Source organism: Notolabrus celidotus, chromosome 16, assembly GCF_009762535.1.
Source record: "Notolabrus celidotus isolate fNotCel1 chromosome 16, fNotCel1.pri, whole genome shotgun sequence".
NCBI lineage: Eukaryota > Metazoa > Chordata > Actinopteri > Labriformes > Labridae > Notolabrus > Notolabrus celidotus.
This window is the reverse complement of record NC_048287.1, coordinates 6335882-6354165: the sequence shown is the minus strand read 5'-3', so window position 1 is coordinate 6354165 and position 18284 is coordinate 6335882. Positions and strand designations below refer to the sequence as shown.

The following is an 18284-nucleotide window of genomic DNA, read 5'->3' as shown; positions in this document are numbered from 1 at the left end:
AAATCCCCATCCCTAGTGATATTACACCGGCTACGTCCACTCCCAACATACAGTCTAGGATACCAAAGATCTGAAATATTCCCGGTTTGATCTTAAAAATATCATTCCCTCAATCGTTGTATCTCTAATGTTGTCCAAGTCTCTCCCTGTCCCTGCCTGCATCACTCCTCTCTGTTAACTAAAAGGTATAAACCTAAAACAAGATGTCTAGGGAGAGATAATAATCTCCTCTCATTGGCAGAACGAGCTTCCACTGTATGAGTGGGAGGTTGGCAGTGGCATAATGTCCCACTGTGTATTCTGTGTTTGAAACATTCGCCTTCTTGTGCACAAAATAAAAACAAACTCTAAAGTACAAACTCCTGCTGCTCCCTCGTGAGAGCTCCGTGAACACTCGGGGAAATTGAAAAAGGAATCAGGAGCCGAGTACAAGGCCGGCTAAAGATGTCTACTCCAACTCTTCATCATCATAAAAGAAGTGGAGGAATGAAGAGCACATCACAGGTTGATGATACATAACATGGGGGGGATTATCCAAGAGGGGATTTTCCTTTCAACTCTTCTCTGAGGGGAAATGACTGCACACGACTCACTCGGGGAAGCAGGAGAAATACGGCATATTTGCAGAGGAGCCTGTAATACAATCTCCACGGTTACAGAGTCATCCTCAGCTTGAGTGCGTGCTGTGTAATTTTATCTGCAGTATTTCCTGAGGTGGCACATTCTGTCTGCTGAGGCTGGGGACCTGTTAGGGAGAGTGGGGCGATGAACAAGGCCGGAGGAATCCAAAGGGAACAGCTCTGATGATTCTGCGAGTTCCTCTCGTTGCTGCACGGCCTCTTTAACCAAACACTTGCTCTCTGTAGCGCTCCACAGCTCATTGCATTTGATAATCCCTAAAGACAGCACACATACTAAACTATTACATTCTGCATGCCCCGACAAATGCTAATAAGTCAATATCATCCGAGCTGAGTTTTTTATGATGGAAAACAGCACCTCTGGCATCTGTGTGCAGAGCGCTTGATGATTTATTACAGGATGTAGCAATGAGAGCGACTAAATAACGCTGTGCCTGTCAACCTTCTTATAAAGTGGTAACCCTCAAGGTCCTTATTTTTTATGTCCCACCCATCTCTGCTGATAAGAAGTCAGTGCGGTGCTTATATCAAACAGTCTGGGGTGGCTCCAGTCAGAAGCAGTCAGTGTATCATTTCAGTTCTTCCCCACATGCGGAGGCTTTCATACGATCACTCTAAGAAAAGACAGATACAGTCTTTGTGGTACGCTGCAGTGTGGTTACATTATTTGACCAGATGAGGTAGAGCAGGCAAGAGCTTCTACTTCCTGTCACTGCCATGTGTAAAGTAGTAGTGTAATGCTGACCTTTTACAAAATGATGCTTATAATTAGGGATGTCCAGATCAGCTTTTTTGGCCCCTGATCCCGATCCGATCTTTTATTGAATATTTGCAGATACCGAGTCTCGATCTGATACTTGTGTTTGCCTAGATAACAGTTGCATAGGAGATAAGATCATTATGTGCGCATGCGCCAACCGTGCATGCGGCCTGTTAGAGTCACTCCTCTTCGTTCATTCTTCTTTCTGATTTTTCTTCTCTCTATTCATCAAACTTCTTCGGATGTTTCTCAGGCAGTTTGTTGAAGTTGTGACCTCTTTTGGCCTTCTGTTGGTGAGAGTTGTGAACCGTTTTAACTTTTACTCGCATTACTGTTGCCAAGCGACCCGCTTTGTTTTGTTTTTACTCGTGCTCAGCTGGTTGAGCTGAAGCCAGCCGGCCAGCTCATCAGCTTGGGCCGCTGGATGTTCCTGCAGAACTCTGGAGATTTAGGACGCATAGAGGCAGAGGAGGCATAGAGCTATGAGGGAGGAGAGCTGGTATAAGAAGACGGAGGTTTATGGAGAGGAGATAGAAGCTGTGTCTTTCCTGTCTTATCAGGTGCAACGTGAGATCTCTGGCTTATAGTAGACAAGCTAACAGGACTAGCCCAGAGACAGACAGAGTTTCGGGAATGTAGCATGGTGTGCTTCACAGAAACGTGGCTGCATCAGGATATTCCTGACCACAACGTCTCTAATGAAGGCATCCAGACTGCCCGGGCAGACCGGGATAGCACTGAGAGTGCTGTGGTCCTCCGACCATGTCGTCTGCACAGGGGGATCACACATGTCATACTGGTAGCTGTTTACATCCCCCCTCTGCCAACCTGACTACGGCATCCAACGTTCTCAACGCTGCCATAGCCAGACTCCAGACAGACCACCAGAGTGTCCTCTTCCTGATCTCCAGACAGACCACCAGAGTGCTCTCTTCCTGATCTCCAGACAGACTACCAGAGTGCCCTCTTCCTGATCTCCAGACAGACCACCAGAGTGCCCTCTTCCTGATCTCCAGACAGACCACCAGAGTGCCCTCTTCCTGATCTCCAGGGACTCCAACCATTTATCTATTCTCTACATAGCTTATTTTGTCTTCTGTACATACTTTTCTTATCATTATTTTATAAGAGAGTTGAGCTGCATACTGGGTTTTTTTCTTTAACAAAAATAACTTTAAAAATTAATTATGTCTTATGTGTATTCCATTTAACTCAATCCAGCTAGCATTGCTGTAAAACTCATAATCTGTTTTAAGGCTCTGCTGTATGAGACCAAGAAACTGGTGTACATGCAATACAGCACGCTGTAATCCGAGGCTGCTCTGAACGCAACTCTCACGAGACAATGCATGATTCACAACGACAGCATCAAGCTGCAAGACGTAAATATTGGGAGTGACAGCGAGATCGAAACACACCCGGTTGCATGCAACTAGCTACGGAGCAACATGCCAGTATAGAGAACGGCAGCTGCAGCTAGCCACGAGGATGCTAATGCTACTGTAGCAGACTGTTGTGTCTTTGGTTTCTGTTTACTTCTTTTTGAACCACATGTCCCTGCAGAGTTACCGTAAGGTGTGTAGAGTATGTTTTTTTGGTAATGTGTCTGACAGTGCTCATGTGAGTTCAACAATAAAATGTAAATCATGGTTTGAGTTCTACATCAATGTCCCATTTATTATTTTTTCATTATGTAAGCGAATTCAAATTACACTCACGTCTTCAGCTGCAAATTATTTTCAGTGACAGAGGACGTAAATGATCGGATGAGATCAATTAAAAACGGTGTTGAGATCGGGATTGGGACATCCCTTTTTATAATCGTGTTGACTAATCTGCAAGAACTGCTTATTAGACGTAAGGATAGTCCCCTGAGACTTGAATCAAAAAGGACATGAGTCGACCTGCGTGTCAGCCATCTTTCTCTCTCGTTGTTTTTTTTTTGCTTTTGAATTCAGAACAAAGCAGGAGCTCCTCAGACTTCTTCATTAACTGTATCAGTGCTGCAATTCATCATCCTGCATTGACTTACAACATCTACTGGCTGAAATGAAAATGTTATTCCAGAGCATTTATTATCTGATTGGGTGAACTGCATCATTACGGCAATATCATGTTGTCAAAGGCCCAGCAAATCACTGCATATGTAAGCACAGCAGAGTTCCACGCTGCCACAAGTAGATAAAGAAACACATTGTCGGGTCATTTTGACTCGGCATGCACTGATCTTATCCTGGTACTGCATATCAGTCAGATACTGACTCAAAATGTAACGATGGCAAGGGCCCAATCTGTGGAGCCGATCTATTCATCTCTGTTCTGTGCTTACAGCAACCGTTTAACATTATCAGAGCAGTGATAGGTCTGTGCGTTTGGCAAGGTGGGGAGCTGATGTAGGATGGAGGGAGCCAACTTAATCAAGCACATTGAGACTCATCATACTAAAGAAGAAAACAATGATTACAAGTTTGACTAAACAAAAAAGTAAGTCAAAAAGGAAGACGTTAAAGCTAGGGTTGGTAGTCTCGGAAAACTAGCAGGAATTTGAATGTAGCATTTCCTCATGACTCCGTCTAACCCCTCCCCTCCTCCCTCAGAGCTCCTCCAAAACGACGCCCCCCCCCCCCCGCTCACATTCACGAGTGCCGCTGACTTGCGACCATATGATCGTGACTGATTCAAAACAGGTCCTCACCAAAACATTATCATAGTGAAAGTTAAAAACACAAACAAACATGGCTGCTGTTAGTACTCACAACTATCATGCTAGCATTATCCAGTTGTACTGGTGACATGATATCAGGAGAAAAGTTATAACACATGTAATACTGTAACAGATCTACTGTTTGTTAAACGTGTTCAGTGTAGATGTTCTTAATTCCTACAGTGTTGACGGTCAGTGAAGGCATCAGGAGAGGTGTAGAGTGTGTGAGCGGGAGAGAGGAGAGACAAGAGGAGAAGTTCTTCATTCATTCAAACATTGATTGTTGTTTTGTTGGTTGGTGTGATCACGGCCGACAGTGACCGGTTATTAAAACTAAACGTGTTCACGAATCGGCTCGTCATCACTACAGCGTCCGTACGGACGCTACAGTACATATACATTTTCTGTAGGACTTACTAAATGTTATTAATTCTTCTGCTTGTCAGAGGTGAGAGCTTTTTAGACTCTGATCCGGACTACAGTCCTGAGCAAAGCACCTCATCGGGTCAGAGGGGACAGGCCCGAGGACGAGCGAGAGGGGCAGCCAGTAGAGTCAGGGGAAGCAGCGGCAGGAGACGGGGACTCAGAGTGCACGCCGGGGAAATGTATGCGCAGGAGGCAGGCAGAACAGCAGGACAGGATTTGAATGGTTTAAAATTTTGGCACCCAAAAAAGGCTGATTGGTTGGTGTTTTCCCAGGTTTACTCCAGCTGTAGATAGCAGCTTTTCTTCGCTCTTTTTTAAGAACACATTATGTATTGATTGCCATCAGGACATAAAGATCATTTTAACCAGTATAACAAAAAGTGGATCTAAATCTGATTACCAACCCCAGCTTTAACGTGTGTTGGAAAGACGCTAGAAACTCTCTAGTGACTGTTTGAAAGGGTGAAAAATAACAGAGAGGGTGTTTTGATGCTTGATTGGACGGGCAAATCAAGCTGAAAATAAGGGATTCAACTGCCTGGTTGAACACTTGGAAGTAGAGATGTCAACAATGAATTGAGTATTGATTAATTGATTGTTATGAAATTACTCAAACACATTTTTTGCTTCGATTTTCTATCACATGGAACAAACATCATGTGGTCTCATATTTGGTTCAGCTATCAGGGAGGGGTTTTAAGTTTAAAGCATGTTTCATGTGAATCAGCTGACTGAAGGTGTTGCTCACAGCCAAGAAACTCAGCTGGGGGCTGCAGCTGAGTGACAGGTCTCCATGAGCGCTTTGTTTTTCCACCGCCAGAATGATTCTGACCCGGTTGCTCTCCCAGCTGACACCTGACCGCGTTCACATGCTTATCTTTCTCAATAAGAACGAGTATACAGAAAACTGGACACTGTGAGTCTGAAATATGTTTCTGCTCTGTTCCCTTGTTGAAGTCTGAGCCTTCACTTTTATGACTGTATGTCCACAGAGGTTATGAGCCTGCTCCACACGTTGATATTCAGTGTGTTTAACATTTTGAACACCTGTAGCTATTCAATACTGTCAGTTATATACATTGTGTCATGAAGGAAAATTTGATTCAGGGGGAAAAATGCATTTGGCATCATTTCTGACATAGAAAACATCTTTTTTTTATATGATTTATCGATTATTGATCGTTAACATTTCCAAGGATGGATCAAGGAAAATACTTGAAATTTACGTCCCTACTTGGAAGCCAGGTACAGCGAGAGTTTACCATCTCGTAGATGTTACTGACACCTCTCTGCCTCAACTCTAAGAGAAAATGTACAAACGTTAATCAGCAGAGTTATACAGCGATCCCTTCAGCGCAAATATCTGAGCTCTGATGTTTGCCTGTTATCACTCTGGAGTCTAACGGTACACTGAATGGACACGAGTTACACGCCACATGCTGCAGCGCTACAAGCTACAAACATCAGTGTAGGTCAGTTTGTTTGATGATTTCATGTTGATGTTTCTTTTCTCATGTGATGCAGTGTTTCTTTAAAGACAGGAATTTTAATGCTGGACTAATCCACTGCTGCTTTTACAGCTTTACACCTGAGTTGTTTGTTTTGAAAAGTGTAGTTACCAAACAGTCAGAACACATTTATAATTACGATTCAGTCACTTTAAATATAAATGTTTATTTGTTTTATTTTGGTTTAAGGAGGGTGAGCAGCCAGATCTCACCCTCACATTGAGGAGCACAGGTTGTCAATTGAAGACTGGTGTTGGATCAGATAAGTATCAATGTTAGCCGATACCAAAGCCCAGGTATCAGTATCCGGACTAAAGGAGGTGGATGAGTGTGTCCTTCATTTTAACACAGTAAAACTTTGACTTTCAGGGACAAGGTTACTCAAGGACTCAAGGACAAAACCTGTGCGAATGTAGCACGTACAATCAGTAAAACACATGTCTAACCGTGCTGCAGAGAGAACAATGTCTGTGTGCACCAGCAAACACACTTTAAAATATGCCACATGCTCTGCTAACGAGACTCAAAACAAGCACCAGAGTGAAAGGATTTGCTTGTTCAGAGAGTGGTGACCAATGCAGCTTAATTAGTGATCATGCCTTCAACTCCATCTCTGTGTGACTTGATCATATTCTTCATCTGTTCATCATACATTTTTCCAGGTGAGTGTCTGTTTGGACGGGGAGGACGGTGGTATTTTATCTGGGGTTGAGCCTCGAGAAAGGAAGCTTGTATCAAATCTGCCAGGTCTGGTTTTCGCAGTGAAGTGGAGGAAGAGCTGTTCTCTCCTCTTGTAGCCCGTCATGCTGACAGAACTGAACTACGCCAGTCTGAGTGCGTGGCACGTAGTTTAAAGGGATATTTCTGGGTTTTTGAAGTGGGGTTGTGGGAGTTTTATATCACTAGTAATTGTTGTGGCCACAACAGATCTGCTGCTCAGCTCGGCCCCTGTAATGAGAAACTGCAGGGAGAAGTGGAACGCAAGTTGGGTACAGTTTCTGCAGACAGGGTCATTTCTGCCACTTCATTTAGCGAATTTTAAAAGATTCCAACCCTAGCACTCACTTCTGTTTAGGTGTACGCTCAACTTGGATTATTTTCAGTGCTGTACTTTGCCGCCAGAAAGCCCGTTCGTTTTTGCATTATTTGCAGACACAACAGAGACATCCTCTTCTGCCTGCAGAGCATTGATCACTGACACGTCTCGTCGTTTATGTTAAGTTTGCACTTTTTACTTCAGTCTTGTCTTTCCTGTTTGTGATGTCTGCTTTTATTTTGTAATCACGTCTCTCCTCTCATTTCAGGCAACTTCACTTCCTGCCCTGGTGTTTTCCCGCCGTTGTGATTGTTGTCCCCGCCCCTCATTGTTTCCACCTGTGCCCCATTACCTCATGTATAAAGGCCTGGATCTCCCTTTGTCTTGTGCCAGATCGTCGTGTTTCGTGCTGATGTCTAGAGCCGTCCAAGTCCACATCTGTTAAGTTTGTTACAGTTTTTTCCAGCATTGTTGAGATTTTTTGTTCTTGCCTTTTTTCTTAGAGTATTTTCCAGCTCAGCTGTGATTTTGGTTTAGCACTTTGTTTCATAACTACACTAATAAAGAGCCTCCTTTGTTATTTCAACTAAGTCGTGCTTTTGGGTTCTTTGTGCCGGTCATTGTCATCAGCTGTTCAGGTCTGCAGCTTCAAAGTGACAAATTTACAACTGAACTTAATACGTGGACAACTTTATGAGCCGGAGTTCACCAAGGAAAAGGTGATTGCGTGCACAAGAGGTGTGTTTAAAAAGTATTATTAATAGCAGAATTTACACAGGATAGACTGTTATTACAAGTCATGGTCATTCAGTGTTTTATTCCTTAGTAGTGAATATGTGAGTGTAAAGGAAGGGATGCCTTAGTGTACACAGTTTGGTCTGCAGCTGACTGAACAAAGACAATAATCAAAGCTCATTAGTAAAGTCTGTAATGACTATATTCATTATTGATTATTTTGATAATGTTGTTTCTTCTAATTGATTAACTGTTACAAGCACACACCCCTGTTATAATTTAGCAGAGCCCATGGTGACGGTCCAACAGTGTTAAATTACGCTGATAGAAAACAGATAAAAGCAGCACAGTCTCACTTTTTGTGAAGCTGGAACCAGAGGACGATAAGTGAATCAATGACTTCAGTGATTTATCAGAGCGGTTATTTTTATGCTGCTTAAGTAACAATTTATCAACTAATGGTTCCAGCCTGCGCCACTTTGATTGACTGATGATGTCTTAAAAATCCACAACAGCGCTCAGAAGTGAGTGTGCAGCACCAAAGATGGAGGAATAAATCCGCCGGAGGAGTAAATAATAGATGACCACTTGAGCAGCTCCATCAGGACAAAGTAAAAGCAGATCTACCTCTTGGCGCTGGTGGAGAGCTTGGCGGCGGTCTTGCTGGAGATCTTGGCCTCCTTCTTCTTGGGCTGGGTCTGGTCCCGCTGCTCGGGGCCCGGCTGCTCCTGTGGAGCCGCCTCCCTCTGCTCGGCGTCCGAGCTGCCCCCACTCGTGTTGGGGCTGTCGTCCGGCCTCGGCTGCACCTCACTGGACATGCTGACACTGCACACACAACAACAAATAATCCACATGGTGTTATATACTTTCAAAGTGAACACACAGAGACACACACACATAAAAATGTAGACATTATTTATACACCAGTTCAACAAATCTGAAGGGACAATCCTGATATATCGCTGTGGTTACTCATAATGAATTCAATTAAAGCCTTCAATTGTTTGGTATTTTTTCAGATTATTGAAGACAGGATTAAATAGTGAGATGATGAAGCAGATGAAGTCTCTGAGATTGTAAGATGTAGATTATTAAATGACCAACATCAAGAGGAAACTGTCACGCCTGATGTATGATTTGTTTTGGGTTTAAATGTCAGAAGAAGTCACAAACACTAAGTGACATCTTCAAAAATCTCCTCTCCTGTCCAACCAACAAAGATCCTCACTCTGCAAAGATGACAAACACAGAAAGAGAAGCAAACACTGAAATGAATGAGGCTGGGAAAAAAGAAGGTTTTGGTTTTTTTAATCTTTTTGCTCAAAGGGTAATTTAAGTGTTGTTAAACCTATGCCCTGTTTGCACACAGGTAGGAGTCTTAATGGCTCAAAGGTGCAGAAACATTTTGGAATGGTTCCTCTGGATGGCTTCAGGTGGTAGTCATAAAAACAACTCTAACAGCAGCAAGTTAACCCTCAGGGGCAAATGTTCCCGATCAGAGAATGTCTTTTAAAAGTGTTTCTTCTGACACTAACAGGCTCTGATTTTTATCATAATGACATGACTGAAATAATCCCCAAAGGACAGAGCTCTTTGTTAAAGAGGTAGATCTTTCTCTTTACAAACAAAACAGTCCCTTTACTCTGCAGAGCACTCAAGGTGTTTGTCTACCACTACTGTATTCATGGAGAAAATACTTCATTCTTGATTGGTCAAAACCAGGGATGTGTGTGTGTTTAGTCGACTACATGATAAAACATTGCCACCCTTGCTAGTCCAGACCAGATTTACTGGTCAGTAAAACAAGTTACTTTAGTATCACCACTGGCTACCTGGTTGTAAACAATCACAGATGACTGATGACATCTCATGGCACAGTACAATTAGTCATATTTAGATTTAACATAACAGAGATAAAGTTGGATGTTAGCTGTGTCTGGTTAACTCTGCTGGAGAGATGTATGACAAACACAGGGGTTTGGACATTTACCTGCAGGGAGGACTGACGGCCAGTGCTGCTAGCCATGCTAATGTTAGCCACACTCTGCAAATCCATTGACATTGTTTGCCCGCAGACTCTGTGATCCCGTGTATAGCCGTGTTGAACGCCTTGTGCTCCATTTGGACTTTTCTTTCAGAGTTTTTTCTAAACTTAGTTTTAGTTCTTGTTTACACAGCTAGCCAGTCCCTCCAGGAATTTGTGATTTCACGGTCGCAACTATCAACGCAAATTCAACCAATCAGCGCGATTTTTTCGCGGCATTGCAGTTTTATACAATCACCGCAACTTTCCCGCAACTTTGACCAATTACCTTAACCTCAGCCCCTGTACGTCATCGGTTTTGTCATCAATTTGACTTCCTTGGAACATAAACGTAAGTCCTCACTTGATCGGCACTTTTCAACAACAAAACACGCACAGAGAACGGGTGAAGAGAGGGGACAGCAGGCAGGACAAGTGAACATGACAACGTTGTTATTTATAGATTGAGGGGCTCAGTGTTAGCTTGGTCTCTACCTGCAGCAGGTGTGCTTTATGAACCAGCTCTCCTCACCTCCATGCATCTGTCTCATCTTCATTGATGATTTTTACCCCGGGTGTGTGTTAGTGACAGAGATACACCCGGGGGACGTCTGTTTACTGTTTGAGGTTTGGCGTTGTTGCCGTGGTTACCGTAAAAAGCTCCGCGTCTACAGCTTGATTTAATCCAGTTTGGTGATACATCAGACACCTTTAGTAATTTTTGATCAACTCCTAGTCATCAAAGATGCAGATTCACTTCAGAGTGTGTGAACTGACTGTCAAGTGCCTCTGTCACTGCGAGGTGCATTCAGGGACCGTCGTAAATGTGCAATATAGTCCTTTCATGGCATTTTTCTGGGAATCAAGAGAATCAAAATACAGTCAGTGGCCACATCAAGAATGTTTTCTAAAAACAACTGTAATTTAGCATATTTACTTGCCCCTGAGATGTTATTGGGGGGAAAAAAGCAACAACAAAAAAATCGCAACTTTCAGCGCAATTTTTTCAAAAAGCTGTCGCAAATTCAGGCTATTTGGACCGCAACAATCCCAAAAAAATCCCGCGAAATCCTGGAGGGACTGGCTAGCAAATAAGTCTCTTTAGAACACCCTTAGCCAAAACCATAGACTGTATAAATAATGGACGTAGTATCCGTGGCGTCGCCCATCTGTTTCTGAAGCGCCGTTTTAAGGCCGATCGTCGGCGGGAGTCATATTGGAAATGCTGAACTCAACATAACTTCTGTTGAGCGAGTGTGGGATAAAGAGGCGGGCTTTGAGCCTCCACGCCAACAGCTACAGTGTTCCCGCCTGTCAGTCAAGTCAGCTGTGCCTCTGGTAAAGGAAAACTTGTAATCTCAACATCTTCGAAACTGCCGTGTTATGAAAAAATTCACGCCCCGTACAGTGTGTGCAGATAGAGAAATGAGCTATCCAGAGTACACTCGTTTTTTGAACCAGGCTGTAAACATGTTTATTTTGGCTGTAAAGATCGGCTTCTTTGAATTGGTGTGTATGTGGCTTTTTACCACTTCCCCATGGGCTCCTTCTCAGCTTGAGGTTGCCGCTTGGCCAAAACTCAAAACAACGGTGATTCATTATCAAGAGCAAAAGCAACACTGAAATAAAGCCTAAACACCCACACCACATTAAATGTAAAGGAGTATGACATTTCTCCTCTGCCTGTTGACACTGTGGTAAAAACATCAGTGTGGCCTCAGGCTGATCTTGAGAGTGGGGAAATAATGACAGCCCGAGGAGCTACTGGATCACAACCATCTCTCAGAGGGAAAAGTGAATCCAGAGAAAGGCAGCAGAGCAGTGGGTTGGTCTTCTAACAGATCCAGTAAAAAGAGATCAATTCAAAGAGCTTCATGTGTTCAGTTTGTCGGACCAACACTAACATTAAATCCCGTGCAGAGACAGTGAAATAAAGCAGCCCACTCTCGATCACTGAAGCATCTCATGTTGTGTTAAACGCATGGAGCCACATTATGCTTTGTTTATGGGAGTGCTGGAGGCTACAGTGATTCTAGGGGAAGGTTGTTGAATGTATAAAGCGTGTAATTGGTGCAGACGTTGACTCTGCAGGCTTAGGAGGATCCCTGCTCTGTTCTGAGTAAATAGAGACATACACTCAGACTGTACAGGACGTTGAACAAAAGGGCTCACGGTCTGTGCTGCTTCTGGATTGAGTGAAATATAACAGCTGGGGCCGGCCACATATATCAAGTATTAATGATCTCTAATGTGTCTTTTATGGTCTTGCTGAGTGATGATATTATTGAGAGTTCAATGATAAATGCTTTTTAAAATGAAGATATCCCTTTATTAGGAAAGCAGATTTCTTTGAGCTAAACATCTCGAATATCAAAACACGGTCATGTGTCCATTGGCCCAAGAGTGTTTTTAACCAAGTTTTACAATAAGAAAAGATAACACAGATGTTGTGGTCGAAACCGCTGTGACGAGTTTTCATGCTGTGTTTATTCTGGCACCCACTCTGGATCAAGCGGCAACCTCCGGTCTAAAGATATGAGTCCAATGTGGAAGTGCTAAAAACTGCAGTTCATCGAGGATCCGCTTGAGGCTGGCTCTGGAAGTACCGGAAACCACATACACACCAATTCAAAAGAGCCTTTTTCTGCCATCTTTACAGCAGAAATAAACATGTTTACAGCCTGGTACAAAAGACCAGTGTACTCTGGATAGTTCATTTCTCGATTGGCACACAACGGGGGGTGATTTTTTCCCCCAAATACATCTCAGGGGCAAGTAAATACGCTAAATTACAGATGTTTTTAGAAAGCATTCTTGATGTGGCCACTGACTGTATTTTGATTCTCTTGATTCACAGAAAAATGCCATGAAAGGACTGTATTGCACATTTGCGACGGTCCCTGAATGCACCTCGCTGCGACTGATGCACAGTCAGTTCGCGGCACTCTGAAATTAATCTGCATCTTTGATGACAAGGAGTTGATCAAAACTTACTGAATGTGTCTGATGTATCACCAAACTGGATTAAATCAAGCTGTAGATGCAGAGCTTTTTACGGTAACCACGGCAACGTCAAACCTCGAATAGTAAACAAACGTCCCCCGGTTGTGTCTTTGTCACTAACGCACACCGGGGGTAAAAATCATCAATGAAGATGAGACAGATGCATGGAGGTGAGGAGAGCTGGTTCATAAAGCACACCTGCTGCAGGTAGACACCAAGCTAACACTGAGCCCCTCAATCTATAAATAACAACGTTGTCATGGTCACTTGTCCTGCCTGCTGTCCTCTCTTTTCACCCGTTCTCTGTGCATGTTTTGTTGTTGAAAAGTGCCGATCAAGTGAGGACTTACGTTTATGTTCCAAGGAAGTCAAATTGATGACAAAACCGATGACGTACAGGGGCTGAGATTGAGGTAATTGGTCAAATTTGCGGGAAAGTTGCGGTGATTGTAAAAAATTGCAGGGCCGCGAAAAAAACGCGCTGATTGGTTGAATTTGTGTTGATAGTTGCGATTGCGAAATCGCAACTTCCTGGAGGGACTGAAGTGTCCTGCGCATGTGTTGTCAAATTGATGAAGATGTTTTCTTAATTTGCTTGTGTTTTCTCTTTTTGCATGTGTTTTCTTAAGTTGCAGTGCTGCGAGTTCTCAGGGCCACCGTACAGAAAGGCAGACAAGACAGCGGAAGGTACAGCGGCAGTTTCAAGAGAAAAACAAAGCTTCAAAAAGTAAATGATGCGGCGCTGGTGGCGCCCCACACATAGAGGCTACAGTCCTCGTCGCAGGGGTCGCCGGTTCGATTCCCGGCCGGTCGACCATTTCCTGCATGTCTTCCCCCACTCTCTACTCCCCACATTTCCTGTCACTCTTCAGCTGTACTATATAATAAAGGCAAAAAGGCCAAAAATATAACTTTAAAAAAAAAAAAAGTAAATGATGACGTTGATTATTAAATAAGTCGTCGATGACTAGTCGACTAATCTTGGCAGCCCTAAACACGGTAATGATGTTGAATTAGATCCTGAGTCATCTCTGTCTCAGATTGAGACGAGACGGAGTAAAATGATGATCTACTTTGAGACAAGACCTTTAAAGAATGGTCTCAAACTGGCCTCTTGTGCTTCAACACCACCTTTAACAATTACCAATGAATACAGAACAGATTCATCATGCTAACACAGAAAGTGAGGAGTCGGTTCTGCTCTGTAGTAGTGGTTCTATACGGCTCTGCAGTGCTCTATATTCTGAGCCACAGAGGGTAGGAGGGAAAACGCAGGGCTCACATCTTTTAGCACTCATCGTCAGAATCAGCCGAGTTGAACGCCTGCTGGTCTGAAGCATCCAGTCTCAATAATGAAAAGACACCTACAAGGTCATGTTCACTAAATCCAATCTGTCCATCTATCTCTCCATCTGTGTGTGTGTGTGTGTGTGTGTGTGTGTGTGTGTGTGTGTGTGTGTGTGTGTGTGTGTGTGTGTGTGTGTGTGTGTGTGTGTGTGTGTGTGTGTGAGCCTCAAGGTGAATGCCTCTATTTACATTCCCTGCTCCTCTCTGAAATATGTATGATACAGTTGAATAAGTGTGCAGACATGTTTCTTTCTGTGGAGCTGAGACGATGGTCACATCGGACAGACGTACACAGATTGTTCGATAAACACGACAGCAGCTTTGGCACGCTGACTCGGCTCCTGACATTTGACAAACAGTCCTCTGCACACAGGCTATTTGATTCAATTAGATGCATTCGGTGGTGAGATAATTAAGGGGATTATAAGGGTGAGGATGACACACAGGGGGGCATCATTCCAAAGGTTAAAACACACACACACACGTCAGTGAATCAAGTCGTTAAAGGTAAACTTTCATCATGTGGTGAATGATGTGTTTCCACTGCAAAAACCAAGAGAGTAAAAAATGCAGACAGAGCAGAAGATCCCAGAGATTGGACGGGTGTTTTTTCCCCTTTCAGGTGTGAAACTGTCAAAACACCTCAACCAGAACTATCAGCACAGACAGATCCTCTACACGGCGTGTTACTGAGAAGGCTTACAGGTTATCCTCACAGGCGGGGTACACGTTGTAAAGATAGATACACTCCCTGGGATACACTCTTTGTTTTAATATTTGCTCTTTTGTTTTGAAGCAAACCTCGCCTCTCCACGCAGATTAGGAGATCTACTTTATTTTAATACTCCCCTCAAACAATCACAACCACGTCTGGGTCCAATTATCATTTTGACTTTGCACTAATGGTGTGGCTCAGAACCAGAGTCCACAACAACTCTCAAACAGAATCTAAACAGCCCATCTTTCATTCAGCAGTAACGGGCAAATTCCACCAGATCTGTGTCCGGTCCGTCTCCAATTTGTTACGCCTTCAGATCTGATAGGTTTCTATTCTAGTCCATGTGTTAACTTCCACTGGATCCACTCCGGATCATATTTCACTTAACTACAACAACAAACCGTCATGATGAGCGGAGCCAAGCCTGGAGTCAACAGGTCAGAGGTTTACAGAGGACCAGAAAGACAACATGGATGATGAGAGGAGGAGGAGAATCCTTGATTCAGTAATTACAGCGAGAAAACCTTGGTCACATGACTCCCGTCACATGACTTCCCAGGCGGTCCTGCTCCATGCTGGACGTACGAGAAAACATGGAAGTCTGGTGGAAGTCCCGTGTTACACTGACCTGAGGCGTTTGCTACAGCGTAGATTGGAAACAGAAGTATAAATCAGGCGACCTTTTGACCTTTTCCTGCGGTGCCGAATCAATACACATTTTCAGACTTCATACGCTTTCATAGCTCTAGGAAATGTAGGATCCGGCCCCCTTTTTCTTTTCCTAGAACCCTATATTAGCTCCATAGACGGAAACAGCCCACTTAGTGTGTAGTTCTCAGGAAACCCCATGAATGAATCCTCTTCACAAAGTCCTGTTTGGTTGTTATCACACATTTCTTGCCGCTCCAACGGTCCGTTCTTTGTCCCAACAGTGTGCTGTTGAGGAATAACAGACTGCTGTTATGGAGTATGGACCAATCAGAAGCAAGGATTTAACACAGCTGTGTGTTAATTCTGACACTGAATCAGTGCATTGACTGGTGTACTCACAAGTATCTGATAACAGGAATATCAGAGGATGGTACAACAATGGTCTGTACATGAACCATGCCTGTCTTTATATCTGTAGATCAAGCTGCTACAGGAGATGCAGTCTCTTGGAGGACGTGTGGAAAAACAGCTTGGCTCCAGGACTGAGACATCCATCTCCTCGCAGACTCAGGCATGTGGTGTATCGCAGAGTTATTTGCCAGTAGAGCGAGATTTTGATGAACAGTGTGAGGATTTGGACACTTGGAGATCTAATGCAGGAGTTTCCTTCATTGTTCCAGTTCAGATCTTGACTGCATGCTTTGGGGTGTCAGTAAGATATCTGGACCACTCCATGAAGCCTCAATTTATATCCAAAGGCATTTCTGCAGGCTGTTACAGTCCTGTCTGCATTGAGGACTGTTAGGGAGGAGAATTGGAACTGCAGGCTGTTACAGTCCCGTCTGCATTGAGGACTGTTAGGGAGGACAATTGGAACCTTTCCTTTAATGAGTCAGAACAGAGCAGGATGTGCAAAATCCAAAGACGGTTGTACAGGATATTAAAGTCAATTTAACAACCTTATCGCTTCCACTGGACACCTTTAAGATGAGTTAGAATAGGTCTGAAAATGGAGACAGAGTGCCTGAAATGTCATCCCTCAGAGGGCACACACCTACATGATCTTGGATACAGTCGGATACAACACTCGAGGTGATTTTGAGTTCTCTTAATATGTGCTGTGAGCTATAAACTGTGTTAACTGTGCGGTATCTGATCCAATCTCAAATAGTGGTTCATAAAACTCAGAGAAGTGGCTTCAGAATGAAACGTGAACGAGAAGATCATGGATTGTCATAGAAAAATATCAGATCTTCATTTGTGAGGATAAATAATGCATTATTGCATTTATTTTATTGACATATAATAATAACAATAACTTGATTTACATGGAACATTTAAGACCAATAACTCCTTGTTTAAGAGTTTTTTTTTAAATAAATAAATAAAAATGGATAAGTAAATAAAAGCATTAAAGACAATAAAAGAGGGTTTGAGAATAAGAGGACATCACATCAGAGAAAAATAGAAAAAGTGAAAAGGATAAATTAGGAACAATAAAATAATCAATGAAAAAGAAATAATAAAAAAAATAATAATCAAATGAAATAGTCAAATACAATTTTAAAAAATGAACTAGTTTGATAAAATGATGTAGATGTATTGTGTACCAGTGCTTGCATTTTGGTGTTTATTTTTTAAGACTGTTGGTTTTTCTCTTTCTTTATCTGTTTTGATAAGTCATATTTCATTATTCATCACTGATGTACCTCATTATGTATTTATGTGATGTATTTATGGTAATACATGTATACAATGCTGATTGTTGTGAGTGTTTAGACCTGAACTTACAATATAAATGAAGAAAAGTTGAACATTTTGCACATAAATGCAGTTTGGTGCAGTAAGTGAGCACTGTGATTGTTAATGTGTTTAAAAAGCCATTTAAGGACATCATGTTGAAATATTAACATGTCTTTTAAAGGAGTAGTTTGTCAAATGTTCATGTTTAGGACCAGGTTCTGAAGACATTAGTTCCAGAGCACCCCGGGCACTCACCGCCCCGGATCCCCGGTTTCAGCGGGGGGTTAACGCAAAGACAGCTTCGGTTTCCTGATGAACATACCCGGGGGTGAAGCTCAGCAAATCAATCCAACGATATGAAGACGACCCGGTCCGGAGCGTCCACACTGACCACCGGTTATTTGTGCTCCAGCACAAAAGACAGAATGGATGCCCCCCTCTCTTCCACAGCCGCCACCGCCCCCTCCCTCTCTCCCTCCCTCCCTCCACCAGATAACGTAATGAACCTGCTTGAAACGCAGCAAGTTGGGCTTTTCCTGAGGAGAATGAGGCGGACTCACCTTAACAAGCAGGCTGGACGCTCGGCGGGAGGAGAAATGTGAGAAAATGTCCCCTGTATATTCCGTAATCCGTCACACTGGGTGTCCGCTGCTCTCCGTCCGTTGCTTTGACTGCTGCTGGAGAATGTGCAGAACTGCGACCGTAAAGTGAATGTTAGGGGAACTGTAGCAGTACTGCTTCCGGTTATGACGGGAAAATAAGAGCCGTCGTGGAGAGTTTTGTTACAACGTTACAATGTTACAATGTTACAATAGTCATTTAGCAGACGCGTTTATCCAAAGTGACGTACATACGAGAACAAGAACAACACAAGCAAAGATCTAGACAAGAGGAAACAAGATCAGTAAGAGTAACAAAGTGCTTCAAGTCCATTTGGGTGCAGGTACTGCAAAGCACTGTAAAGGCAATGCACAAAAGTAAGTAAGGAT

General features: G+C 43.2%; 1 protein-coding gene across 1 annotated transcript in view; it reads right to left on the bottom strand.

Moving 5' to 3' along the window:
- Nucleotides 1-18016, bottom strand: part of LOC117828450 (ubiquitin-conjugating enzyme E2 E2-like) — a 104688-nt gene extending 86672 nt beyond the window's left edge. The window contains exons 1-2 of the mRNA XM_034705600.1: nucleotides 17856-18016; nucleotides 8438-8635 (exon numbers count right to left, since the gene is read on the bottom strand). Coding sequence (XP_034561491.1) covers nucleotides 8438-8628 — 191 coding nt within the window. The 5' untranslated portion in view covers nucleotides 8629-8635; nucleotides 17856-18016. The remainder of the gene's footprint in view (nucleotides 1-8437; nucleotides 8636-17855) is intronic.
- Between the last annotated feature and the right edge of the window lie 268 nt (nucleotides 18017-18284).